Raw genomic sequence first — 27,999 nt, forward strand, 5'->3', positions numbered from 1 at the left:
CGAATTTTGACCACTATCACTCAATTAGAATCAAAGTTGTCGAGCTCAAAAGTCTCGACCAATCAAATTGCTTATAAATTGCTCTGCTTACCCGAAAATGCTCATTATCGAACTTAGTCAAGGTTTTGATGTGATGAAACTAGACACCAAGTTTTATCATTCTCACTTAATTAGAACAAAAGTTATCGTGTCCCAAAGCATCAACCAATCAAATTGCTTTTCTCTGCTTACCCTAAGCAGAAAATGCTCATCTTTGAACTCCATCAAGGCATTCACCGAATGAATGCCTACACAGAATTTGAACATTCTACCTCAGTTTGAAGGAGAGTTATTGTTTCAAAGTCCCAATCAAATTGCTTTTCGCTCTGCTAACCCTGAGCAGAAAATGCTTATCACACTTAATCAAGGTATTGCTGTAATGAAACTACACACCAAGTTTCATCAATCTCACTTAATTAGAACTAAAGTTATCGTGCCCCAAAGTATCAACCAATCAAATTGCTTATCGCTGCTTACCGTAAGCAGACAATGCTTATCTTCGAACTCCATCAAAGCCTATATACACCAGGTTTGAGTTCCTGTGTCCCAAAATGTGTGACGGACAGACCCATTTTAATAGTCCCCTAGCTGTTTTCTTCGAAAGGCGGGGGACAAAAATGCATGTTACTTGATCGTAAAGCAGAAGAAAACCGGTGACTTTTCTGAATGGGGTATGGCCAGTTAGACAATTTTGAAAATAATTGTTACGGTCTTTAGTTTTTTCTCGGAATATCTTTTCTTTCATAAAACATCGTCTTTAATCCTACAATTTTAAGTCTATAATTTCCGATACTGTACAGTACTCGTCGCATGTCAATTTACAATGTCTATATTAAAAAAAGAGTAATTAAATTTTAGGAAATAGTATCATCAAACATATATATTTAACACGCGTTTTAGAGAAAAATCAAGAAAACAAATAGCATTTTCTTTTCTTTTGGTCAACATCGCGCCATTTCAGGTATTAACGATGACATTTTTTTTTATTGTAGATATACTATTTAATTTTGTTTATTGATTGGATATTTGCATTGAAAAAAAAAAGTTGATGTCGAAGATTTTTTCTTTAAATTTGGCCGTCATTTTTACTGGAAATTATTTTTAAAATGTCTTTATAATCTAAATAGGCATATCGCCAAAATAAGCCTCATTTTAAGTAGAACTAGTCGTAGCTGGGTGTTGAATAAGATTGTTGAAACGCCATGAGAAATATAGATTATTTTGTTAAAATAGAACGTAGAAGTACGAGAACGATAGCTCCATAAATTAAGGTCAGTCAGCGCCACCTGCTGAACCGATTCACGACGATATTCTGCCCCGAAAGAAAATACTTTCGATTTCCTAATTACATAAATTTTATTATCTGTAACGACTATTGCTATTTACATACTAGCAAGGTGGAATTGGGAAAGCAGGTGAATCATAACACACGGATTTATTATTTTTTTCAGAGTATGAAATCATAATTGCAACATTGCGTAGAGATACATTTACAATCAGCTGTTACTAAAGCGTATAAAACAAGAGATGGTTCCGCGAGTAAGAATTGGCTTTCTGAAAGTGGCAATATTGGTTTGATTAAAGTGAACAAGGACACATATCAAACTAAAAATTACTATTAAAGACATATCTACCGACTGGTAGGTATAATTAATTATAATTAATGCACGTGTTTGGAACATTTTGGTATGGTAATAAATTGATACTGTGAGTGTGACTGTATCATCATTTCTAACTTGTTTAGTTAGAAATGACGTGTGAACTTGAACTGTCAAAATATGCGTCGTCTGCAATAGGCCATTGACAAACATCGTAACATGGACGGGGAATCTTCCTTTGTTCTTTTCGTTGAATAAGCAGATTGTTTTCCATCTAGTGCTAGTAGTAGATTGGGTGGAGCTAGACATGTTCACCTACTTATTTTTATTGCACTCTTTTGCTGGTTTACACTAGTTTTAGTAGAAATCATATAGATCTAGAGAAGTGGGGTGGGTTTTCTGTGCAGTAACAACAAGCATGTTGAGAAAGTGTCAATGTTTCAAGTCATTTATAGCACACTTCATTCTTTAACAGGTTTAACATCTCGGCCTATGGCCTCGATTTTTAAATCTGTTAACTCATGAAAGCAGTGCTATAAATATAACTTATTGCAGCACATGTTGATGTTAATATGTTATCAACAACTAACGAAGCTATACTGATTTCAGTTTTACAAGAATTCATTTTTAAAATGAATATTTTACTTACCATATTCAATATTTGAATTTGTTACACAATGTAGCCTATGTTAATAGTTGGGGGTCACGGTGGGTAAGGCGCTGCTGGCTTGTAAGCCAAGGTTGGCTGTTTGATCCCTGCATTGGCTGAGAAAGTTCATCCAGATTTTCCGGCGTGGTTGCCCCTTGTCAGTGATGCAGGACGGAGGGCCTGACAAGGACAGCTGTCTAGTCTTTTGGATGGGAAGAAAAAACGAGATCCTGTGTACACATCGGCGTGCACCTAAAAGATCCCTTGACAGTTGGAATTTGATATAAAAGTAGGCCGTAGTGCCGCTCTCTGGGCAAAATTTCCCTCATAGTACACTGTATGGCATATGCCTGTATTCATTAGTCCAGGGCGGAGCAGAACAGTAGGACGTTAAACCCCATTTCATTTCATTTCCTCTGTTAGTTACCGTACTACTTACTGTATATCCAGGGATAGAACTTTATTTGAAAACACACAAGCAAAATTTTGCTTGTTGATTTCAAATGTACAAGCAAAACTAAGATTCTAAAGAAATTCAAGGGGCAATTTTTTCTTTAATGAAAATACTTTTATTATCTTTGGATTACATGTACAAGCTATGTTTTACATTGGAGTGTACACATATTCCTTACAATTTCATTAAAAAGCTAATGGCTAATAAAACACAAGAATGAACACACAAAACTGCCCTCAACACTAGAGCTGGGCGATATCCCTGAAAACATTGCGATATAATCACTATATTGCAATATTTTATAAAATGTCAATACTTTCAGTTTATCAGGGGTTTTTTTTTAACGTAAATAAATATATGCATAAAAAGTTGGGAATACCACTTGACACTTTCTAGTCAATATTATTATTTCTAGTCAATATTATTTTTAGCATACATTACTGAATTTACAAACAAAATTTACAAACTTGCAAAAGTTGTTGTTTATAGTTTTAATTTTCAAAATATTAATTATAATATTTTATTTAACTTAAAAATATTTACATATGGAGGAGGCACAAAAAAAAAATAAAAAAAAGTTTGTGTTCTTTCGTCCGTGCATATTTATTTTTATAGCTACCCTTGAAAACTCGTTTTTTTCTCACTCAAGCGTACACCTTCTTGAAGATGCATTATATAATACAAGGATAGTAAATTAAACTATAAAACATAAGTACTTATGTCAAAAAGTGCCCATTGATGTCAAATACTGAAATAGCAATTTTTCGGATCACGGACCGCACATCCGCGGAATGATAATCACTAATCAATCAGTCTACCGGAACTCTCAAAATATATAGTTGGCAATGTTGGCATTATTTATATTTCTGCATTATTAAAATCTATTTCAATCTGAAAATCAATGATTCCTTTGGAAAATCAAAGTATCGATATGAACAATTTGTCGAGATGTATAGAAATTGAACAGAAACAGTAGTCCAGTCAATCTAGCTGAAAAAAGGGCCCAACCCAAAACAAATTGCAATAGAATTTCTTTTGGTGGTATGCATTTCCGTAAGGTCTCCTGCACATCATACTAAAAATGTTCCAAAATATTTTTGGTGGAAAGGGGTCAAATTGCGTAATATGCTTATTATCATAATTTCATGTTTCAAAAATTGATTTAATGCTATTATTTGGCTATCAAATGTTCAAATTTGGTGGAAATTGTATCCAAACCCATGTTTTCGTGGCCAGGGACATAAATGAACACATATGGAATATACTCACATAATTACCTGATGCGCAATATGCAAATTAACAGCCGCCATTAGTGAAAAACTTATTTTCCCCCCTAAATCTGAAACTCTTTGACTTAGCTCCATGAAACCAGTACCTATGCCCATAATTACAGGGTCAAGGGTCCTGAAAAGCACTAGAAGAACAGCATAGTTATATTGCATAATATAGAATATGCAAATTAGACACCTGGGCCATGACTGAAAAACAAACTTTTAGTCCAATCTCAAAAAACATTTGCAATAAGTATGACTTATTTGAAAAGCATGCTTTACTCAATAACTTCAATCAGATTCAGTGCACTAATTTGTTTACAATTGTATCATTAACGATTCTTATGGGGGTTAAAGGAATCCAGTGAAAACTATTATAGTTCATGTAGGCATTTGCGTTACAGACATTATGGTCTTTAGACCCCCACCCCACCCCAAATTACTTTCATTGAGTACTAAGACCAATAATTTACTGCAAGAGAGTATCGTCGCTGTATTACTAAAAGTTTATTGTTATACATTTCGTTTAAAGTAGCTAAGTCTCTAACCCAATATCATCCAAATTCTTCGACATTGAAAACACAAATTATTTGTCAATATAAATCAACATTGATGTTGTCCATAATAACACCCACTCAGTGACTACAAGTGAATATTATGAGCAATACCACGTAAAAAGTCCAACACATGGTGAATTTTTAACTTATAATGTCCAGTACATGCTCTGTTCAGTCTCTATACTTCGTGTGTTGAACAGGCTGTTCTCCAGCTATTATCTGTTCCATAGTAACTTCTTGTAGTTGTAGAGCTTGGTGTTTCTTCAGGGCATCTAGAAACTTCCATATGTTGACATGGCAACAGCTAACTGGAGTCTGAAATCATCTGTGCCACCCTTCTATATTGTTGTTCGTTCTTGGAAGCTGGACCATAGTTCAATTGTATACATATTCCTACGGTTACGACTATCCGGTCTCCAAATGTCGGTATCATTCTGAAGTCAAGATTGGATTCATTGTCTGTTTGGTAACGTTGATGAGGTCCCTACGTCTGCAATTTACAGTATATCTCAGTTTCAGGAAAAGCTGTGTGGATAGACTTTTTTTTATTAATCTCAAAGTCATTAATGGCAGACAACAGACGAAAATCTGACTTTAATACTAGCAACTGGGAATACACCCGGAAATTGGTATCCCCAGTCTTGTTTTTAAGTAGAGCACCAACACGTGGAACTATGTGGTTGTCGATAGGAGCATGTATGGTGTAAATCTGGTAAAATATATCAGGTGCAACTTTAGCGGTCTTCAGCCAACCGATGAACGGTTGAGGTCGGGACCCTCAGGTTGGTCACTGTTGAATGTAGTAAAATTTCACCTGGATTGTTTGAACCACTGTCAGACAGAAGGAAAGATTCCCCATTAAATTTTCTTTGTATTGGTCCGGTATTTTCATGGCCTGTTGAGTTGGTGGTAGAGGTACCAGCTTTCCTGGTAGTAGTCTTGAAACATCTTATAGTATGTTTGAGGTGTCTAATAGGTGGAAGCCGGGAAATGGTTCCTTCTGGTAGTTTTGAGACTGCAGCAGTGACCATTGGTTCTGAAATCTCTTGAGTTCCAATGGATTGACTCTTTATGGTATTTTTCACCCCAAGAATCATTTGAGTACCGGGTCACCAGGATGAGTTTGTTCACTTTTTCTGACTGGCTGACCTCTTCTCTCTGGATCTTTACTGTAGTTTTGCATTTACCAAGTCTGCGTTTCTCGCAGTCCCAGACAACAGCACCATTAGCAAGAACTTTTGTAAATTTACTGTTCATTTTATTATAAACATTGTGCTCAATTTTCAATTGTGCTTATGTGATTAACTTTGAAATAAAATTAACAGCTATGTTATAATGTTTTGATAATGATTACCAGGTAATGTATAGATACATTATAGTGTGGATTCATCAATTAATAAACTATATTAAAAACAAATAAAATTACTGACAGTAAGATTAACAGTTATGTTTTTATAATGATTACATATAATGGTGATGAAAAACGTCGAGGGTTCTTGTGACTGTTCAGGTGTAACTGTTAAACTAGGTGTGGCACTGATTGTGCACTTATAAAAAACATCGACTGGACTGCACTGACATACTTGTGGAGACTTCAAAGAACATAGCTGTAGCACCTCCGAAACCAGTTTTAGAGAATTCTGATGATAAAGTTTTGATAATTTTTTTTTTGTTTGTTTTCATCAGGGCTATGTGACACCCCCCCCTCCAATGACAACAGTGCTATGGTACTAATGCAATCAGTCAAATGTTCTCCATAATGAGGTACAGATACTTTTATTACTTTCTTTGAAAGTAATAAAATGGGTGTGGGAACTTGATTTTTCAGGTTATTGCAAATGCTTTGAGTTTGGACTAATAGTGTATTTTTCAGTCATGGCCGAGGCGTCTAATTTGCATATTCTATATTATGCAATACCACTGCGATGTTCTCCTAGATACTGGTTTCATGGAGCTAAGTCAAAGAGTTTCAGATTTAGGGGGAAATATAAGTTTTACACTAATGGCGGCTGTTAATTTGCATATTGTGTATTATGTAATAAAGTGATTATATTCTTAATGTGTTTATTTGCTTCCCATGCCATGAAAACCTGGGTTTAGACACAATTTCCACCAAATTTGAAATTTAATAGCCAAGTTATAGCATTAAGTCAATTTTTGAAATATGAAATTATGCTAATTAGCATATTATGCAATTTGACCCATTTCCACCAAAAATATTTTGGAACATTTTTGGGATGTTGTTTAGGGGACTATACTGAAATGCATCCCAGTGAAATTAATTCTGTTGCAATTTGTTTTGGGTCTAACCCCAAATTGACTGGACTACAGGGATAATGCTAACGGCTGGAAAAGTGAGCGAGAAGTCACGTGACGTAAACAAAGCTCCTTATCGGCATTTGCAACTTGTGGAATGAATACTGGGAGTTTATAACAGTATTTATTCATCAAGCAATAAAATATCGTAAATAACATCAAAAGGAAAACATTTTTTCAATACTTATGTTAAACATCATCCAGAAAAATCAAAACGGTACGTGTTTTTTTACTACTAAAACTGTTTGTGTCGCGTGAAAGCCATTCGCCAATAACGTACATTTTTCACCGATGTTGGAATTTGTTTGATGGAATAAAACGACAATAATGAAAGGACAGATGGTCGAACACAAAAAAAAAGGTCAATTATGATATGTGTGTATATTGGGTTTTTTTATTGAATAATCATATTCAGTAACAATAAGCGAAAAAATGTTACACGCATTTTTTTTCGTTTGACATATTTTGTAACACGCTGTCCACAAAATCAACACGCATTTTGCGTGTTAGCGTCTGTCAAATTCGACCCCTGTGTATATCCATGGACCTTATAAGGTCCATGCTAAAATCAGATGGATAGGTTGTCCACCTTGCTTCTCAGACTTAGTCCTTTGACCTGTTGCAGTCTTCATGTTGGGCTTCTGGGCACACTTTTATAGTGGCCCTTGCCCAATCACTCCCATACATGCAATTGTACAAATAAAAATACATACTTTCTAAGTGGCCACTAAACCTTGCACATGTACATGTAGCTTCCAGCGTGTCTGTCTGTGAAATCTGTGCCTTTTATTGATATATAGACTAGAGATAACCTTTACAATTCTATAAAAATCTGAAGACTTATAAAAATGCAGTGGGGTTTAATGTCCTACTTTTCTGCATTGTGAAGGCTTTTGACACTGTACTGTGTTTTTATTCCGCCATGTCTTCCTCCTAAAAATAACATGATATGGTCATTGAAATTAAGTTGAAGGTGATGAACCGAAGAACTTTAAGGTTTTGCGAAAAATCCATGTAAGCATAGCAATTCTGTGTCTTCTGTCAAATCTACTTCACTAATGATTTGTGTTACTGCATACCCAATTATGTAAAGGACTAAAGGTTTATTAACCGTATAACTTACTATTAAGTGGGTGTCACTCACAAGACAGAGTATGATTACTCTTTTTAAAACTTTTGATACTTTCTTGCCATGGTAACAGCATTTACTTTGGTTCATTGCGCTGTTGGAGTGTATGTAGGAGACTGATGAATTTTATGGGTGGGGGTGCGAAAGTGAAATGCCGGCCAAGTGCACCTCAAGTAAAGAAGCTGACATTTTGCAATCTGCAATAATTTGGTATACTGTTGGGAAACAATAGAGCAATCAGTGAAGCGTGTGTAGAGAATAAGGCCTGATGTGTACAGCTAGCTGACAAGAAACAAACTGGAAGTGAGATCGGCTAACCTTTCCAGGTCATAAGCCTCCATGTCCGCCATATTTATTTCACAAATTAGAAACAAGTATGGCAGCTTGGGGGCGTTAACTTTTTTTTATTTAATTATTTCAGTATTTTTGTAACCGGAGTTCAGCTTTAAGGTCATGAGACGAAGAAGCCTATTGATTTTCAGCGATTTCCGATAATTATGGCCCTTGATCACTTTGAAAAATCTTGTGGCGCTCTAGAGGCTAAAGTTAATATCCGATTGACTTTAAATTTATACACAGTGTTTAAGGCCATGAGATAAAGAATCATATTGATTTTCGGATAATTTCTGCCAGAGTTATGGCCCTTGATCACTTTGAAAAATCTTGTGACGCTCTAGAGGCTAAAGTTATCATACGATTGACTTCAGATTGATACACTGAGTTTAAGGTCTTGAGACGAACAAGTATATTGATTTTCAATGAATCTTTATGAATTGAACAGCTAAATGCATGATGTTAAAAGTTTCGTATACTAAACATTAGCATGGGGCAATACTTTATAAAAACCAAACAAATTCTAATGGTTTTCTGATAATTACTTAATGAGTTGTTACTCTTAATCAGATTTTAATGTATTATAAATGTTTCATTACTAAAAAAAGTAAAAATATGCGACAACTCTTGTTGACTGCCCGGACGATATAGCTGCTGTGAGCGTATGTTTCATTGCCTGGCAACCTATCTTTGCAATTGAGTTTGTCTGATTATTTTTGAAAATTGCCCCCAAAAATTGTTCTTGCACACTATTGCGGTTTGCAAGGAATTAAACATCCCTCAGATATCGATCAGAGATTTTAAATTCAGGTTTATGTTTATTCATATAAAATAGAACTGAAATTATTAAAGTGTACATATCTTGTGAAGTGAAAAGTCTCCATAATATTATATAATGAATTGTAAATTCTATGTTAATTAATGAAAATAATGCAAGAAAACTACAATACATATATTATTATTATATACTTGTCAACTTGCAGCATTATAGGTTTCGTAGATTGTGCTGATTTATTCATAAATGATTAAGGAACATTTGGGTTTTTACCCTGATTTACATTATGTTAACCAATTATCATCAATTGAATGATTACTGAATGAGATGATTGAATACAGTTTTATCACATCCAATATAGGGTCATGTTCTTTGGAAGTTTCACACATAAAGCATATTTGAATTTGTCTGAAGAAGACAACCTACTGCTACACTGTCTAAATTGTTAGATACACGCGATTGAGATATTGATTTTTTATTTCCAGACTTCACATCTTTCTATAAGCTTACTAGAGACTTTAAATATACTACTGTTGGGTACGTTCAGAAGAATTTACAGTTAAAGTCCTGAACATTGGTTATCCAAGATGGAAGTTGAGAATGGTGCTACGATGAATGGCTTTCACGTTAATGGAAATGGGGATAAAATACACACCAAAATGTATAAGAGGGACCCTTGTCACAGGTATAATTTTTGAATGTGCTAAATATAAATATAATATAATGTACCGTAATACCAGACCATGTTACGCCATGTAAGAACAAATCTGGATTAAGAGTCCGCTGATGAAATAATCGAATATCTTCCTCCTATATAAAGCTACATATATGATGTAATATGTATACCATATATTTTCATTCAAATAATTTAAAATGTATGAATTTTACAGGATTTTTGTCAATCGGAGTTTACACTTGGAAAAGATCAAGTTCTTTGGTTTTGACATGGATTATACCTTGGCAGGTAGGTACTAGTGTGTTGTCTTACCTAATTCAAAACTTGTTTCTTATGAGTAGAAGTCAATTGGGATTGAATTTGGGCACAATTGCTTTTCTTGTTCCAGCTTTATATCCCTTTAATTTTAGTTTTTCCACTCTTGAAGCCACATTTTTGATGAATATTTTTTAAACCTTGGGATAATGACGACTAATTATTGAATATGAGTGCAATCGCTATTTCTGTTCCAGGGATATGGCCCTTTAATTAGCATATTTTTGCACGTTCACTCTCTATAGTCCTGATAGTTTTTGCTCTGTTAATGCCAGACAAAACTATAAGGGTACCCTCACTTGAGTGTCAAGAGATGGAGGTACATGTTTCATAATGTCTTTCTATAGTATAAGATAAAGATAAATTTTGACTAAAACTTTAATATTATAAGAAACTTTGTACATTGATTCTTGTACTGAAAACTAATTTGCCTGGGTTTTCAGCTGTAAACTTATCTAATACTTATATGTTGTTACGTTAATGATTATTTTCAAAGGAAAGTGTGTCCGAATTAGGATTTAATCTCAATTCAATCTTAATTAGAACACTTGGAACAGTTCATACATGTACTGTGGACATTTTGAAGAAAATTTGATCTTGTCCTAATGGGTTAATGTAATTGTAGATATATTTAAATTTAAGTTGCACACATAATTACTATTAGCAATTTATTACAACTGTTTTCAATACTATACTAATTTTCATATCCCTAAAATCTAAACTGGTAGAATGATTTTAAATTTTCTGCTAAAACTATTGTATCAACCAATTGACAACCTTCATAATAATATATTTGTTAATAAGATTTTTTAATTTTTCTTTTCAGTTTATAAATCTAAAGAATACGAAGCTCTTGGGTTTAATTTGTTGAAAAATCGTCTTTTGGAAATTGGATATCCTGCTGTTATAAATGAATTTGAGTATGATCCTACATTCCCTGTCAGGTAAGATGATACATCTAAGCCTGTAGAATACGTACTATCAATATATAATATTTCTAAGAAACCTTGGGATTATTTACTTTTGGTATTATTTAGTTATGTTCAAGTTGCTCTACACATGTGACACTTACTTAAGGTAACGCAGAGTTCTCTGACAGAAATGTACAGTGATCACAAAAAAAATCTGTATGCTAACATGATTAAGCAAGATGGCATACTGTTTTTGTGTAGTGTTAATGATTATAATGGTACTATATATGTACCGGTACCTCATGTCTTTTCTCAGTACTACTGGTAATTGTAATGATTTGTGATTTGATACTGTCTCCTACATAAGGTAAATAGGAGTATGAGGTGATTCTTTTCACAAACATTCTTACCTTTTAAAGAGAACTCTGTACTTCAATTGAGAATGTTAATTCCTCTATTTTTATCCAACTTAGACATATTGATTTGAATTTTCCCCTAAAAATCATTCTTAATAATTAACTTGTCAGTACTCTATAGGATTATCTGATTCTTTTAAAATCTGATTTTGATCACAATGTTATTACAAGATTTCTATTTTGAATTTTCCATTTTTATTTATGAACAATCTATTGAACTGTAATATTATGATGCTAAATGAACTGCGATATTATGGTGCAATTTATGCAGATTGAACGCTAGTAAATTAGATTAGATGAGCTATTACTGCAAAGTGCAAAGGTCTATTGCTTTGAGCTCTTTCAGTTATGGATTGCCAGACAGGTATAACATAATCATGGATGCATTTATCATTTACAATTCTTATGATGGTTATTATCCGCTTCGGTAAAACACAGTCACTGTTTTTTGAACAACAAAATGCTTTAATGGATACAGTTTGGTCATCTATTTTATAATATTCCATGATAATATAAGAAATTGTTGAGAGTGTAACTTTGCCATGGCAGCGGCACAAGTATAAACGAACATGAAATATTCAAAACATTTTTATTTTCATTTGAATGGCAATTTTTTTTATAGCCTTCAAAACATTTTGTGATCATATATATTGTCATCTGTCAGTTCATCTATTCATTGCATAGTTTACGCTCTGGATTAGGTTTTTACTTGGTTTGCCTAAAATGATGGCTTTCAAATTTCAATTTGATGTGATAAATTTCCAAATTTATAAGCTTACAAAGTGTTTATGTCAATGAAACAAAGATTTTTAACAGTCATTACGGTTGTTAATAACAGTGTTACATAAACTTTCAGTGGATGACAAAGCTGATGGTGGGTGTTTTTGTTGAGTTACTTCTTGACAGCCTACACAATTTTTTTTTTAATCTGATTTTTTAAATTAAAAACAGTTAACACTTTGTCAGTGGTCAATATTTAAACTTTTGCTCGTAAAGAAAATGTGACTTTAATAAATTTCTTGAATCCTTACTTGATTATTATATCATAATATTTACTATATTCCAAGAATAGTCTTCTTGTGCTTCTTTCAAAATTCTGATTTTCATTAGCACACTTTGTGCAGAAACCTCATTTTATTTCCTACAGAATTTGAGTTAATACTGCTACTTTATATTTCAGTGCAGATACAAACTTATTTTAGAAGTCATATTTTTTTTTAAAATACAGTTTCAAAGTGTTTACTGTTAAAGCTTTAATAGTCATTTTTTTGTATTATGTAGGTCAAATCGTAAGGGTCATATTGTCACAGCCAATATCAAAATTATTGATCAAAATATCGTATGTGCTTCTATGCATACAGTACCAAAATGAAATGAATATCTAGGAACTGAAAAAGAAATATTAAGAAATGAAATAGAAGTTATAGCTACATTATGTTCATTTTGAATATATGTAAACTGGGTACCATACTTCCTCATATAGTCACTATATAGTCACTAAAAACAAAAGAAAAATAGACTGGAAATATTGTTTTCATTCTAAAAAGGCAGTATGACCCCAAAGATTTTTAATGTAAATTATTTTATATCCATTGAATGTATACATGTAGGGAAAAAGTCATTATGTGTATTGCAACTTGATAAAAACAAAACACAAAAGAAACTTTCTGAAATTTCACACAAATTAATAAACCCTTCTTTTCTTAAAAATTAGTAGATTCCCCTATTTTAATTGATGTTTATGAGCTTAAGAAATCATTAATACAGTAACACTGAATATATTTATGTAATAATAATAGTCAGAATCTAATCTTAGATCCATGTCGGATACCTATGCAGAGGTTACATCACCAACTAATTCTATATTACATTGTGACAGATCAATGGGTTCACTAATCAATTATTTAATAAATAACATTTGGTTCTATCAAATATAATGAACCCAATTAATAACAGGCTTTATTAGAGGTCAGGAAAAAAAATGAAGGATACACACCGTATTGAAAGGTTGCCAAATTCTTTAGTTTGGATTAATGCCATCGTTTCATATACATGTAGAATTAGGCTAATAGAGTTAGCATGCCTGTGTATGTTAATACCCATTTGTTTTTCTCTACATGCCCTGTAATGATAATTCGATATATAGTTAGTAAGAAAAGTTCCTAATATAAATAATAAATAAACATCAAGAATTTAGAGAGCATTGAAAGGACCATGGCATTGTCTTACTTCACAAACTTCTCTTTATTTTTAAATGAAAAAGCTGAACTTTGTATGCCTGAAAAATGATTTCTATTTTTTAACCATTATTTAATTGTGGTGATTGAATATCTTTATTACAAATGCGCTAATGGGTTACCCTAAACTCGTATGTTAGGACTTTTGGGTATTTTAGATATTTATGATTGAATAGAGACAAAGTAATTCTACAGATTGACAACAAGTTTGTAAAAATGAGCCTGGTCATTGCTTTATGCTATTAGCTTTGTTTATTTTAAAGTCAAGTCTCAAATTTGAAAAGATGTGTCCAATATTCTGAGTATACAAGTCTAAAATAAAGTTGTTTTTAGTATGTATTGATACATTTCCATTTAAAGATAAAAAATATTATTCCAGACAGCACCCTAAATTATAGTACTTTTAGATAAAAAGTTACTTGACGGTACAAAATATCAAAACATTGAATGCTGATTAAACGAGTGTAAAGTCTTTGTCCAAAGTGACTGATTAACATACAGGTCTAAAAAACAAAACTTGGGGATTATATAAGCTGGAAGACTGGGTAAAAATGTTTGCAATAAAAAACAAATTCATCTGTATAGTATATAACATCACGTATAACTACATGTATACTATTCAAAAAAAGTAGGGGATATTTGATTTTTAAGTGTTATTAAAGTCACCTAATGAAACTGACGAAGAAACAAATGACAAAATGAAATGAAGTTCACATTCATCGATTTATTCCAAATGATCGTTAGACTAAGTAAGGCACAGACTGACCATTATAAGGGTAAAATGATACCCGGGGTCAAACAGCAAAGTTACCACAGCATCACAACCAAGTCAGTAACGGGTAAATCCTCCTCTGTTTGCCAAACAAGCATTGATCCGACGTGGCATACTCCTAATGACACGTCTAAGGTCATTTTGGTCCAGATTGTCCCATTCCTGTTGCAACGCAGCAGCAAGTTCTTGGACATTGGCAGGACGTTGTTGACGTTGACATAACCTCTGTCCAAGCATGTCCCAGACATGCTCGATGGGGGAGAGGTCGGGACTCAGTGCTGGCCAAGGTAATGTGGTGATGTTCTGTTGTTGGAGGTAACCTGTAACGATCCTGGCCCTGTGACATCTTGCGTTGTCATCCTGGAAGATGAAACGGCGGCCATGACGTCGTGCGAACGGCACAACATGGACTGCCAAGATGTTGTCCCGGTAGTACTGGCCTGTAACACGCCCTGCAACAACATGTAAAGCCGTTCTTCCAGCAACAGTGATGCCTCCCCACACCATAACAGAACCACCCCCAAATCGATCATGTCTGATGACGTTAACGTCTTGGAAGCGCTCGTTTCGACGACGCCACACCCTCCTACGTCTGTCCAGTGAACCTTGACTCATCTGAAAACATCACATTGCTCCAGCGTCGATTATCCCAGTGTTGACGATCCCTACACCAACGACGTCTTGCCTGAATGTGATGATCTCTCAAACAAGGGATCACGCGAGGACGTCGGGCGCGAAGGTGACCCCTATGCAGTCGATTCCGAATCGTCTGGCCACTCACTCTCACACCAGTGTCTGTTTGAAGACGAGCGCTGATCTGATTTGCTGTGATGACACGATTTCTCAAGGCCAAGGTACGGATAAAACGATCCTGGGCTTGAGTTGTCGCCCTTGGTCGACCTGAGCGTGGTCTGTCCTGTACAGATTGTGTATCACGGTATCTGGACCATTGCCTGCTTATGACAGACTGAGAAACATTCATCGTCCGCGCCACAACCGCCTGTGTTGTGCCGATCTGTAGCATGCCAAGGGCACGTAACCTTTCATTTTGGGTAAGCCGACGCATATCAAAATTTGTTTTCTGGTCACTAAAACAATTAAACTGATGTTTCCACCCTGGAATTCAATGCCACAATGACTGTAACATTCAAAGTCAGAGTCGTGCAAATCTTGGGTTGGACCCCCATGATGATCCCAAGCATCACCTGCGTTTGGGCGTCACATGTAACTGGAAATGTTTCTTCTGTTAGGTTCTATAGTGACTTTTTTCGTAGTCATTTACATATTTTAGTATTATGCCCCCAAAATCAAATATCCCCTACTTTTTTTGAATAGTATATAACTCAATGTTCAGTATGGTATAGACTTAATTATGACATTGTGTGTCATTGGGACTTTAAATAAGCTTATCTTTAAAGTTAAGGTTGTAAGTTAAGAATTGACATAAACTTGTTACTGTAAGTGTAAGTTATAAATTATGAAATGATGATTGTCTTAAGCTCTAAGCACCAATATATCACCAACCCAACTTTATTATGGTGTAATAAAGCTCATATAAATATTATCCGCCCTTCACTTATTTAACCCATCAGGCCATTAGGCCACATTATTTTACCATTGCTTTATGTGTTACTGTCAGGAGGAATATCATTATGTTATGAATGAACGGGATTGAGAGGTCACCGACCCATGACTCCTGTTAACCTATGACCTGGTCGCCAAGTCAGCAACCTGATGCTAGCTCCATACTGGGCTTCCATAAACCATGGTGACTAAGCGTGTTCAGTTTTTAATATTTTTCGGAAAAGTAATGTATTTGAAGAAGAAAGACTTAAATACTATGGTAATGAAAATATAAAGAATCTTTTTTACTCAACATAAAATGGAAAACCTATGACATTGATATTTATTTAATTAAAATATTACCAGTATGAGTATATTGATTTTAGCCTGCATGTAGGTTATATTTAATAGATTCTGAGTAAATAAAATTTCTCATGGATTACATGGTGCCATCATTATATAAATCCAGGCTGTTTAGTAACAGTTTATTGATTCAATGAAGTAAACAATGTAACATGTACACAAGCATGTTCTGATCATGTTACCATACATTGGCAATATACATACATCATTCATGCAGGGTATTATTTATGTCTGCTTTGAGTAATTTGTTAAGTCTTTCTTCTTCAAAATTTTGAAAAATAAATAAAAAACCCAGCTTAATGATACCAAGTAAAAGAAATATTTTTATACACGTAACTGTGTTAAATATCAATATTTTTTAGAAAATAATTTTATGTAACTTTTTTTTTAAAATAATGAATTCATACATAAAGTCCAAATAAATTTATTTTTATTCCAATTTTATAGTAGTAGTAGATTTGAATCTCAATTTATTTCAAATTCATATTCAGTTCATTTTAATTAGAAATTTGGCAGTCCATGTTAAAAAAAATTTTAAAAGTCAAGACCCGAAAGTAAGCTTATTGTTTAAGTTAAAGATCTACATTTTTCTAATGTTTTTCTTTCAGGGGTTTATGGTTTGATAAACTACATGGAAATCTGCTGAAAGTCGATGCCTATGGAAATATATTGGTCTGTGCACATGGCTTCAAATTTCTTAAACCGTAAGTAAATCCTTGTGCTATTTATGAATTATTGATACGAAAGGTTATTTGAATATCCTTTAAAATTAGATTATGAGTAATTAGAGACTCAAATTTCGTGATGTTTTACTTGAGAATTTTTTTTATTATTTTTTTTTCCAGACAAGAGATTGCACAGATGTATCCAAATAAATTTGTACAATTAGATGAATCCAGATTGTTTGTTTTAAATACACTCTTTAATCTTCCAGGTAACTCGATTTTTTTTTTCTTCTTTCTTTTTTTTAATTTCAAATTTTTTGTGTGAAAAATTTGTCAAGTTCAATAATTATCATGAAATAGTCTTTATTTGTTATAAGCTAATTTATGAAATATGATAGAACAGTTCAAACATGATTCACATGATTTATATATCTGATAATACTTCTATTTGGGGTATATTTTTTTTTATGAGCTCATGGACAATCAAAGTAGTTATAAAGGAGAAATAAGAACTAAAAATAATCATTGCCTTAAGTTATTTTTTTGACTCAGAATGTTATATAAATAGAATAAACTATTTATTCCTTTCATTACAGAGACCTACATGTTAGCCTGTATCATAGATTTCTTTAATTCTAGCAAACTTTATACTAGGTAAGTATAGATCTTTGTATCCCAAAATAAAACACATGATATATTAACCTTAATACATGTATAATCTTGTCTTTTATTGACTATACTGTATATCATTGTAGTGTCAAGTACAAAAGGCTTACGTATGACATACATTTATTCATTGTATATTGATTTCTTTAAGCTAAAAATGGAACAAGTATTATTATGAATTTTTCATATTAAATTTAATATAATATCTTTAATTAGGATCACATATTTTCAGAAAACAAACTGCTCATATCAATTCCTTTTAAAATAAAAAAAAAGTTTTTTTTTTTTTTTTAGAATAAATTGCACAAATTTAATTTAAAATTTAATTTCAAGTGTTTCCTAAGGTTCCTTGATATTGATGTACTAACTGATATATAAGTAAATTTGAAGACATTTAAAAAAATAATTTTACACTCTACCCTACTTAAATAGAAGAAAAGCACCCATTCTGACCATTTTTCCCATTCGTGGTTTGATGTGTCAAAATTACAGGCTATGCATGAATTAAAGTTTGATATTATTACTATCTGACATTGTTTGGATGAAATTTTTTTCAGGTATTGACTTTACTTTCAAATGTATTTTGCACTTGATTAACTAAATGACATTTTGTTTTCTTGTAGAGATAAACACGGTATTAGAAGTGGTAATCTCTATTTTTCGTATAAATCTATTTTTCAAGATGTCCGTGGAGCTGTTGATCATATTCATTTCAATGTAAGTAAACTATGGTATCGGCTAATACCGTGGACACTTTTCAAGCAAAATTATGTCACAATATGGTGAAAATTAAGAGCATTCAATTCCTTGAGAAATATGAATTTAAAGACAACCATATGGTGCTCCAGATAAAAGATGTATTGTTCACACGTATGTCATTAATTTGTGGAAGAACTGTTTACAACAGCCTGTTTTCTGTAAGCCATAATAATATTTTGGCGGTATTTTGTTTACAGGGTGCCTTAAAAGATGAAACCACAAAAAATTTAGAAAAATATGTACAACGAGATGAACGATTACCTCTATTGTTAGAAAGGTTAGAAACAATTATATATTCTTTTTTAATGGTTATGTTTATGTACTAACTGACTATTTCTGGATATTTTAAATATTTTATTTTGGCCAAATTGTGTGATGCTGATTTTCTTTATTTTCAAATAGTGCCAATAGTGCTTACATTAGTACTAATTTAATAGAATGTTGATTACCTTTTCTACTTTAGAATACAACATCATGGTGCTAAGACACTTTTGATAACGAACAGTGATTATGATTATACTAATGTAAGTATTTATTTCTTTGCCATGTTACAAGAAGAGTAACATATTTGTCACCTCTCGGTTTTACAAGGATACCGTCTGTGATCAAACATTATAGTTTCATTTTAAAGTATTTTGCCTGTAGAATGGATTTCCGATATTTCAGTAGAACTTAATATTTAAAGGTGAATAACTATAGGTCAAAATATAAATCAAATATAATAATATTACTTAGTTAGTAATAAAATGTTGCATTAAAATCCTATAATGTAGACATTTAAAATGTGTTTTCTAAATTTCTTCATAAATTTCAAATTCATTTTTTGCAGCATATAATGAAATATTTAATGGACTTTCCTAACTCAGTAAGTATTACTACTAAGCTCTAATTATATTACTTTATTTTGTTGTAATGAATATGTTATTTTAATGTTAACCACATTTGAGAAAGTATCATTAATGTACCTTAGTAACACTGGAACAGACATGTGTTGCCTGCAATAATGTCATTATTTCAAATATTTTGTTCACTACAGAATGGAGATGTTCGAGAATGGTCAACATATTTTGATTATATTGTTGTTGATGCCAAGAAACCGTTATTTTTCAAAGATGGTACAATTCTACGACAAGTAGATAGGGTAAGATATTTATATTTATTGGTTGTAGTGCTTTATATGATTAGTTTATTGCGTTAGTAATCAGATCTTGCGTAAATGAGTTCCACTGACTATTTAATGTACAAGGGCACATGACTGGTGGCAATCATTTTAACTGGAGATGAGTTTGCAAGAGTAGATAAATTTAAAAGAGATTTTCTGATGTTTAATTGATAAATGAAGGTAATATTTAACCTTGTTAGTTATCGTTTGCACACTTTATTATGCTCATAAGTTTAATTTCCTGGTTCTGTTATGTAACAATTTCCAGAAATAAGTTTGTCTAGTGTTTTGAAGGAATAATATGTTCTGGGCATAAGACGCTTTTATACATTATTCAGTTATGTTAATTTATTTTTTGTAGACAACTGGCTCATTACGAATTGGACATCACTGTGGTCCTTTAGAACCAGGTCATGTATATTCAGGAGGTAATTATCAAATTTTGCAATAATATAAAATACATGCTGTATTATCATGTACTGAGCTGAATTCAGCCTTCTAGAAAGTTTGTCATACCTTAGCATAAAATTAGTTCCTATAAATATAAATAATTGGTGATTCTTATTTCACTGGATCAGCAAAAGTAAATTATGTTGAATTAACAAATCAAATTATATTTGTTATGTATAATTTGTATCTAGAGAGTGGACAAAATTAATCTAATCTTTGATATAATCTTAAAATGTGATATTATTTTTTTTTTTAATGAATAATGTAACAAATTTAATCTATTAGTATTCTTCTGATATTTCTATTTTTGTGATGGTAGAATGTTTTGACATTTTGACATGGTGGTTGATATATCTCTTGATGGATTATGGTCTAAAATAAAAAAAAAACTTCAACACAGATAGACAAGAAAACCTACTTGAGTACTAACAAACTGTTGTAATTAATTTAAGAGCTAACGTAATCATAGTTTGATTATTATACAATATTAAATACAGCTAAAATAATACGATTGTAGACCTTACTATGTATATCAAAATTATTTTGTTTAGGTTCTTGTGATGTATTATCTGAAGTTATTGGTGCTAAAGGTAAAGATGTCTTATATGTTGGTGATCATATTTTTGGTGATATTCTGAAATCCAAGAAAATGCGAGGTTGGAGAACGTTTTTAGTAATACCTGAATTATCTAGAGAACTTCATGTGTGGACAGACAAACATCAGTTATATGACTGTCTTGAAGATGAAGAATCTAAATTATCAGATGTTTACAAGTAAGTTGATATAAATATTTATACAACTCTGCAGCTACAGAAATATTAAGACTTCTAATACCTTGGAAAGTAAATGCAATATTTTATTGGATAAATAAATGATGACATCTTTTAGCGGAGTGAGAATTTGATACTTGTTATCGTTCACATTAAAAAAGTGCATGGAACATGGTCTGAAGGAAATTTATATTTAGTACTTTTTTTTTAACATTTAGTTAGATTTTTTTACACCCACATGCATGGAAATGTGGTCGTATATTGCCATCAACTCTGTTGGACCGTCGTCCACAATTACTTGTGAACACTCTACAGACTACCTTTTTATACGCACACATTTTCATGTGGACGTATATTGTCGTCGCCCCTGTCCGTCCGTCCACAATTGTTTGTGAACAGTCTACAGGTCACAATTTTTATCCAATTTTAATGAAACTTGAAATATAGGTTTATCACCCTAAGATCTCGGTTCCTTTCGATATTGGCATGTATTGGACATTAACTTCATGGATTATGGCCCCTGATTGTACGAAAAATCACGTTTTTAGCTTGTGAACACTGTAGAGGTCACAATTTTTATCCGATTTAGTTTAAACTTGAAATGTATGATTATAACCCAAAGATCTCGGTTCCTTTTGATATTCGCGCATATCAGAACGTAACTTTCTGAATTATGGCCCCTGATTGTACAAAAAATCGCGTTTTTAGCTTGTGGACCATATAGAGGTCATAATTTTTATCCGATTTAAAAAAACGTATTATATCACCGTTAGACCCTAAGGACGGTTGAGTTCAAATTTCGTGAAAATCGGCCCAAATTGACGGACAAAATGGCCGCCGTTCATTCTCAAATAGCTTAAAAATATGGTATATCAAGGTTGTGGACCCTATAGATGTCACAATTTTTATTCGATTTTGTTGAAACTTGAAATGTAAGTTTATAACCCAAAGATATAGTTTCCTTTCTATATACGCGCATATCGGACCGTAACTACCTGAATTATGGCCCCTGATTGTACAAAAAATTGCGTTTTTAGCTTGTGGACCCTATAGAGGTCATAATTTTTATCTGATTTAAAAAAACGTATTATTATATCACCGTTACACCCTAAGGATGGCTGAGTTCGCATTTCGTAAAAATCGGCCCCTCGTTCTCAAACAGCATAAAAATATGGTATATCAAGGTTGTGGACCCTATAGAGATCACAATTTTTATCCGATTTTGTTGAAACTTGTAATGTAAGTTTATAACCCAAAGATTGTGGTTCCTTTCGATATTCGCGCATATTGGACCGTAACTTCCTGAATTATGGCCCCTGATTGTACGAAAAATCGTGTTTTTAGCTTGTGGAACCTATAGAGGTCATAATTTTTATCCGATTTAAAAAAAACTATTATTATATCACCGTTACCCCCTAAGGACGGCTGAGTTCGAATCTCGTGAAAATCGGCCGAAAACTGACAGACAAAATGGCCGCCCTTCGTTCTCAAATAGCATAAAAATATGGTATATCAAGGTTGTGGACCCTATAGACGTCACAATTTTAATCCTATTTTGATAAAACTTGAAATGTAAGTTTATAACCCAAAGATCTCGGTTCCTTTCGATATTCGCGCTTATCGGAACGTAACTTCCTGAATTATGGCCCCTGATTGTAAGAAAAATCACGTTTTTAGCTTGAGGACCCTATAGAGGTCATAATTTTTATCCGATTTAAAAAACCGTATTATTATATCACTGTTACACCCTAAGGACGACTGAGTGCGAATTTCGTGAAAATCGGCCCAAAACTGACAGGCCAAATGACCGCCTTTCTTTCTCAAATAGCGTAAAAATATGGTATTTCAAGGTTGTGGACCCTAAAGAGGTCACAATTTTTTATCCGATTTTGTTGAAACTTGAAATATAAGTTTATAACCCAAAGATCTCGGTTCCTTTCGATGTTCGCGCATATCGGACCGTAACTTCCTGAATTATGGCCCCTGATTGTACAAAAAATCACTTTCTTTTTAGCTTGTTCTCTATCCATCTCTCGAAAATGTGGGCGTATCCTGCCTAGCAGCCGCTGGTTATCGTATCATTTTGAAATTTATATATGTTGTTTACATTAGTGAGTTGAAGAAGCTTATTTAATTTCAACAATTTCCATTAATTACATCTAGAGTTATGGCCATTGTTTCACTTTGTTGAAGCCTGTGAACTCTCTAATGACATATGTTGTCATCTGATTTGTATTAAATTTATATTTTCTATTTATATTAGTAAAACAAAGAAACCTATTGAATTTCAGTGATATCCATTAATTACTTCTACTTCTACTCTAGAGTTATGGTCCTTATTTCACTTTGTTGAAGCCCTAGTGAACACTCTTATGATCAAAGTTATTGTCTGAATTAGATTAGTAGAATCCTGTTGAATTAGAGGAATTTTTATTAATAAATTCTACAGTTATGTTTCACCCTGTTGAACTTTGTGAACACTAACGACGAAAGTTATCATTTGATCTGTATGAAATTGATATCAGTGTCTTGTAAATACTCTCATTACGTACAAATGAATAAATGTGACAACCCTTGTTGACTGTTGGAGGATGTAGCTGCTGTGAGCGTATGTTTCATTGACTGGCAACCTATCTTTGAATTTATGATTACCATCATCCAACTAAGTAACTTATAATTTACACTAAGTAACTTACAATTTACTTTCATTTTATTTAGGGATCTTGATAGCAGTACCACAGAGAAACCAGATATTAGTTCTATGAAACAGAGATTAAGGGTATGTATTGGATGATACATGATATTTCATTCATTCATTTCTTTTAATTATCAGTCTTAAATCTCATAGATATTCCTAGCAAGAAGGTTACTTTGGAAAATATATCTTCTGAAATAACCTGTAAGGCCTCATATATTTGTTGAATTGTTAGTATACAGACCAAATTCCTTTATTTGTAGGATGTTACCCACAGACTTGATATGAGCTATGGTATGTTAGGAAGTTTATTTAGAAGTGGTAAGTTTGTTATTTCCATAATACATATTGATAAGATAGATAAAAAAAATCATTAATTACACTAACATGCATATACCTATTGTCATTATCATGTCAGTTTTTGCTTCACATAAAAGATTGTATTAGTTTTGTGTATGATAAATGAAGATTTTTAAGTTGTTTGATAACTTATTTAGATTACAATGTCAGTTACTCAATCATTTTAAGTATGTCATCCATCTTATCAATTTTACATGTTTTCATAAACTTGTATGGTTATTTTTGTGTATTTACAGGTTCACGTCAGACATTTTTTGCTGCTCAAGTTATGAGATATGCTGATCTTTATGCAGCCACATTCCTAAATCTCTTACACTACCCGTTCTGTTACATGTTCAGAGCTCCGCCTATGCTGGTATATATCTTATTACAACTTAAAAACTACATCAGTGTTACTCTAAACTCACCAAACTTATGTTTCTAGAGACATTCATAAGAACAAAAAAATAATATACAATATTAATATCACTTCAATCTCAGTAATATAAATTAGTGTATGCATATTTAGATTGAGTAACATTATGGAGTAGACATAATGTTCAGTTTCAAACCTGATATACTTTCTACTTCAGTATGTTGAAATATTTTAAAATGTTCATTACAGATGCCCCACGAATCTACAGTTGATCATGAAAATACCTTTGAGGGTGAAACAGAGGTTTTTTCACGTACACGTGAGGATGAGGATGAGATTGATGGTAGTCATAAAAGAGTACGAAGGTCAAGTTCTTCAACAAACCATGTTCCACATTTACGAGCTAACACGCCAAAAAAGGTCACTCATGTACATGATGAAGATGGTGACTCTAGTGACTCGGAACATTCTAGCACTCCGAGTGAAAAATCAAACTAAAAAGTCATGATATAAAATCGTAGTTTGAAATAGACCCTTTACAAAAAAAATGACTATGTAGGAGAAACATAAATGTGATCAAATATACATTTAGGAGTAGATGTTGCATTAAAATTCTCAGCTTTAAATTTATATTATATTGTTATTACATTGGTGCTGGCTAAGAAATGTAGAACAAGATAAATTTTAAATTTGTGCATATTCTTACTTAATATCAAGTTACCAAATCCTATCTTATTTGGAAGAGGCAGAATGTGATAAGGACCAAAACTTTTTTCTTTTTATATTCTAATAAATTTACACAGAGATTTCATTTAACAGAAAAATTGTCATTTCTACTTCTAGTAATACTTTTACACTGAAAACCATGTAAGAGATATATAAAATTTATTTTAAAACTATGAGATAACCCATGTTAATACCCAATTATGTTTTGTTTACATGTTATTGCAAATAATTTTCAGTAATTAATGTTTTTCAGATTATATGTTATCATTCCTAAAATTTTATATGTCACTTTGAAAGAGTTGAACATTATTCTGATATCAAGAACATTTTCTTTGTTGTTATTTTATTTTTTTGGCTCATTTTGTTGCCCAATTATTGCATTTATATTTCTAAGTTAATGTTAAAATATACTGGTAATTGTTGTTTAAAACATTATTTTTCTGCAATTGAATTTTGTTAAGAAATTATTTTCTTTCCATCAAACAGATTCACTATTGCTAGTCATGTGTTCAATTTATAGTCCCTTCTTTATAAATTGTAATTTTTTTTAAAACAAAGGTTTAAAGTGTGATCACAAATATTGTGAAAATTTGAATGTATATAGTTGACTAACAATACCCAAAGTGTACTTAAACTTAAACATACCACTGAAGGTTATGCAATATGATGTTATAAAATTAGCTGATTTTATATTATTAAACTTTGTCATAAAAACCATTGATATAATTGTTATGATAAAATATTTTGTCTTGTATTTTGTACTGTAGATATTAATAATATATTGATTTTTTGATGCTCATAATATATAAACTATTATGTATGTACATGTATGCTTTTTATACCCAAATGTATTTAAGTCAAATTATAATGGTTATTTGATATAATATTGTTTTGTTTATTGTTTTTGAAAGAATTCTGAATTTAACTTGTTTAAAAGGCTCATTCAAGAATACCAAGCCTTAGATATTTGTTAATGATTGTTATTTATATTTGTCTTGATTTTAAATGTACCGATGTTATCTATAGAGTTCTGTTTATATATTAATATATATATATGTAGTTTCATCATTTTTACCATGTTTAATTGGTGCATTATTTATTTCTTTATTACTATAAGAAAAAAACATTTTGAGCTCATACACAATATGTGTTGATGAGGTTATGGTGGAATAGTTTAGGGATTAATTGATTATGGATCTTAACTCTTTGCAATGCTATATATTTACTGGCTTTCAGCTTTTTGGGAATTTGGTATGGTATACTATTGCAACTTAGATTGTAAAACTTCAAAATAAGTACTTGGTAAGAAACCACACTGTAAAAGACACAGGACACTTTATCAAATTTATTATTGTACCATATTTAGAATACCTACCATTATAAACAATACTCATATTTAAAATTTTCTTAGTATTTTATCAAATATCTTCATGGATATTCTTTTTGTTGATATTTTAATTGTCTTTTTCAAATTTTGTTTGGGTGGTACATTTGTTAATGGTTTAATCTAATGAAAGATGATGCTCATCATAATGAAATAGTCTATTAATGATGACTACATGTTACAGTCTAATAAGATTAGGCCATACTTTCTTTTCTCAAATTTTAATTAGATTTTTATTAATGTTATAGGATATTTATATATGCTTATGTTTAGAATGTAAATTCACTTTTAAAGTTTATTTACAATGGGTTATTTTATAGCTATAAAGATATTAATAAAAGGTTAAAACAACGGTATTTGTTATTACTTTATCTATGCATTTGGTTGAAGACCCTTCAAGACTTTGCAAACCGCCTTTGTATTTGTCCAGAGTTATGCCTACATTGGTAGAAAAAGCATGTTTATCCATAGACCATATCCAAGGTTTTTCTAGTCTTCAGAATTGTCATAAAAAATATGATCTGTGTATAATATTTGAGACAGTAAAATCCACAAGTGTAAATGCTAATGCTAATTGTAATCTACCATCTTCATGTCTTGTAGTGAAGCATGACGAGGGGGTCTTATGACATGGGTACTGATTACTAGATACAGTATCGTAAACTACATGGACAGTAACATACTTTGACATGATTTCGACTTGATAATTAAATGTAATTATTGTTTATATATCATTCAAATCAACCCTATGTATAAATTCACCTAATTCCTGATATCAAAGCACCGATATACATATGGGAATTTTATTAGTCCGTGGAAATGCACTGGAGGCTATAATGAGTACAACTCGCGGATGCCCAATGAATAAATGGATGTAATATAGCAGTCGGAGACCTTTCAAAAAATAAATGATGGTAGCGATAACCATATGGCAAATACGAAACAGCTCATCACGTCCTGCGAAATGTATTATTGGGTGGCAATTAGCTACAATTAAATGTATCGGGCTGGAGTAAGGCGGAAGACATCAGTATATAATAGTGGAACCATTTCTGTGGCAATGTAGATCGTCTAGATTCGCATTAATAATATTATAAACAACGAGCGGGACAATTTATTCAAATATCAACAACAGATATTTGTTCATTATATTTTGAATGAGATTGGTTAACGGGGAAAATATTTCCATTTAACTGCTCACAACATAATATAAGATTCAAATTATATTTTATAATGCACCACACTGTGAAATGTCTCGTGTATTTGTTGCAACTTCCATGCCTACGAATGTAGTTGTGAATAAACTATTATTATTATTAGGAAAGGGATGAATACCACTGATTCCTACTAAGAACAAAAGACAGCGATTGTGATAGTTTATGACACCTTAATGTTTCTGAAAGATCACAGAAGATAATTATATTTTCTGTTCTCCAATATTCTCAAAGTGCAATAGCGCCTAAAATTCTTTCTAAAAACCCGAACATTGTAAATATTAAAGGGGCATTATGGGAGATTAGATAAAGAGTTGACAGTGTTCGTTATTATAGTTAAAAACAGATAACGTAAATAGAATATGCTGAAAATTTCAGTCAAATTTCTCCACTCTGAACCGAAATATTGGCTTTTAAA

General features: G+C 32.2%; 1 protein-coding gene across 4 annotated transcripts; it reads left to right on the forward strand.

Annotated features, from left to right (window-relative positions):
• Nucleotides 1–1,521: 1,521 nt before the first annotated feature.
• On the forward strand, nucleotides 1,522–26,719 carry LOC126814847 (cytosolic purine 5'-nucleotidase). Of its 4 annotated transcripts, XM_050540248.2 has the most exons (18): nucleotides 1,522–1,679; nucleotides 9,607–9,806; nucleotides 10,012–10,085; nucleotides 10,939–11,056; nucleotides 16,983–17,078; nucleotides 17,220–17,308; nucleotides 17,636–17,693; nucleotides 18,329–18,422; nucleotides 18,662–18,741; nucleotides 18,928–18,988; nucleotides 19,294–19,329; nucleotides 19,501–19,605; nucleotides 19,988–20,054; nucleotides 20,628–20,850; nucleotides 23,566–23,626; nucleotides 23,806–23,863; nucleotides 24,139–24,257; nucleotides 24,507–26,719. In XM_050540248.2, exons 2-18 carry the CDS (start codon nucleotides 9,709–9,711, stop codon nucleotides 24,753–24,755), a joined length of 1,686 nt encoding a protein of 561 aa, XP_050396205.1. In that variant the 5' UTR covers nucleotides 1,522–1,679; nucleotides 9,607–9,708; the 3' UTR covers nucleotides 24,756–26,719. The 4 variants fall into 4 exon arrangements, with proteins under 4 accessions (XP_050396205.1, XP_050396206.1, XP_055955509.1 ...); XM_050540249.2 differs by lacking the exons at nucleotides 1,522–1,679; nucleotides 9,607–9,806; nucleotides 10,012–10,085 and adding an exon at nucleotides 16,088–16,216; XM_056099534.1 differs by lacking the exons at nucleotides 1,522–1,679; nucleotides 9,607–9,806; nucleotides 10,012–10,085; nucleotides 10,939–11,056 and adding an exon at nucleotides 14,808–16,216.
• Nucleotides 26,720–27,999: the final 1,280 nt, after the last annotated feature.

The sequence above is a fragment of the Patella vulgata genome, chromosome 3 (genome assembly GCF_932274485.2).
Source record: "Patella vulgata chromosome 3, xgPatVulg1.2, whole genome shotgun sequence".
In the NCBI taxonomy this organism is placed as follows: Eukaryota; Metazoa; Mollusca; class Gastropoda; family Patellidae; genus Patella; species Patella vulgata.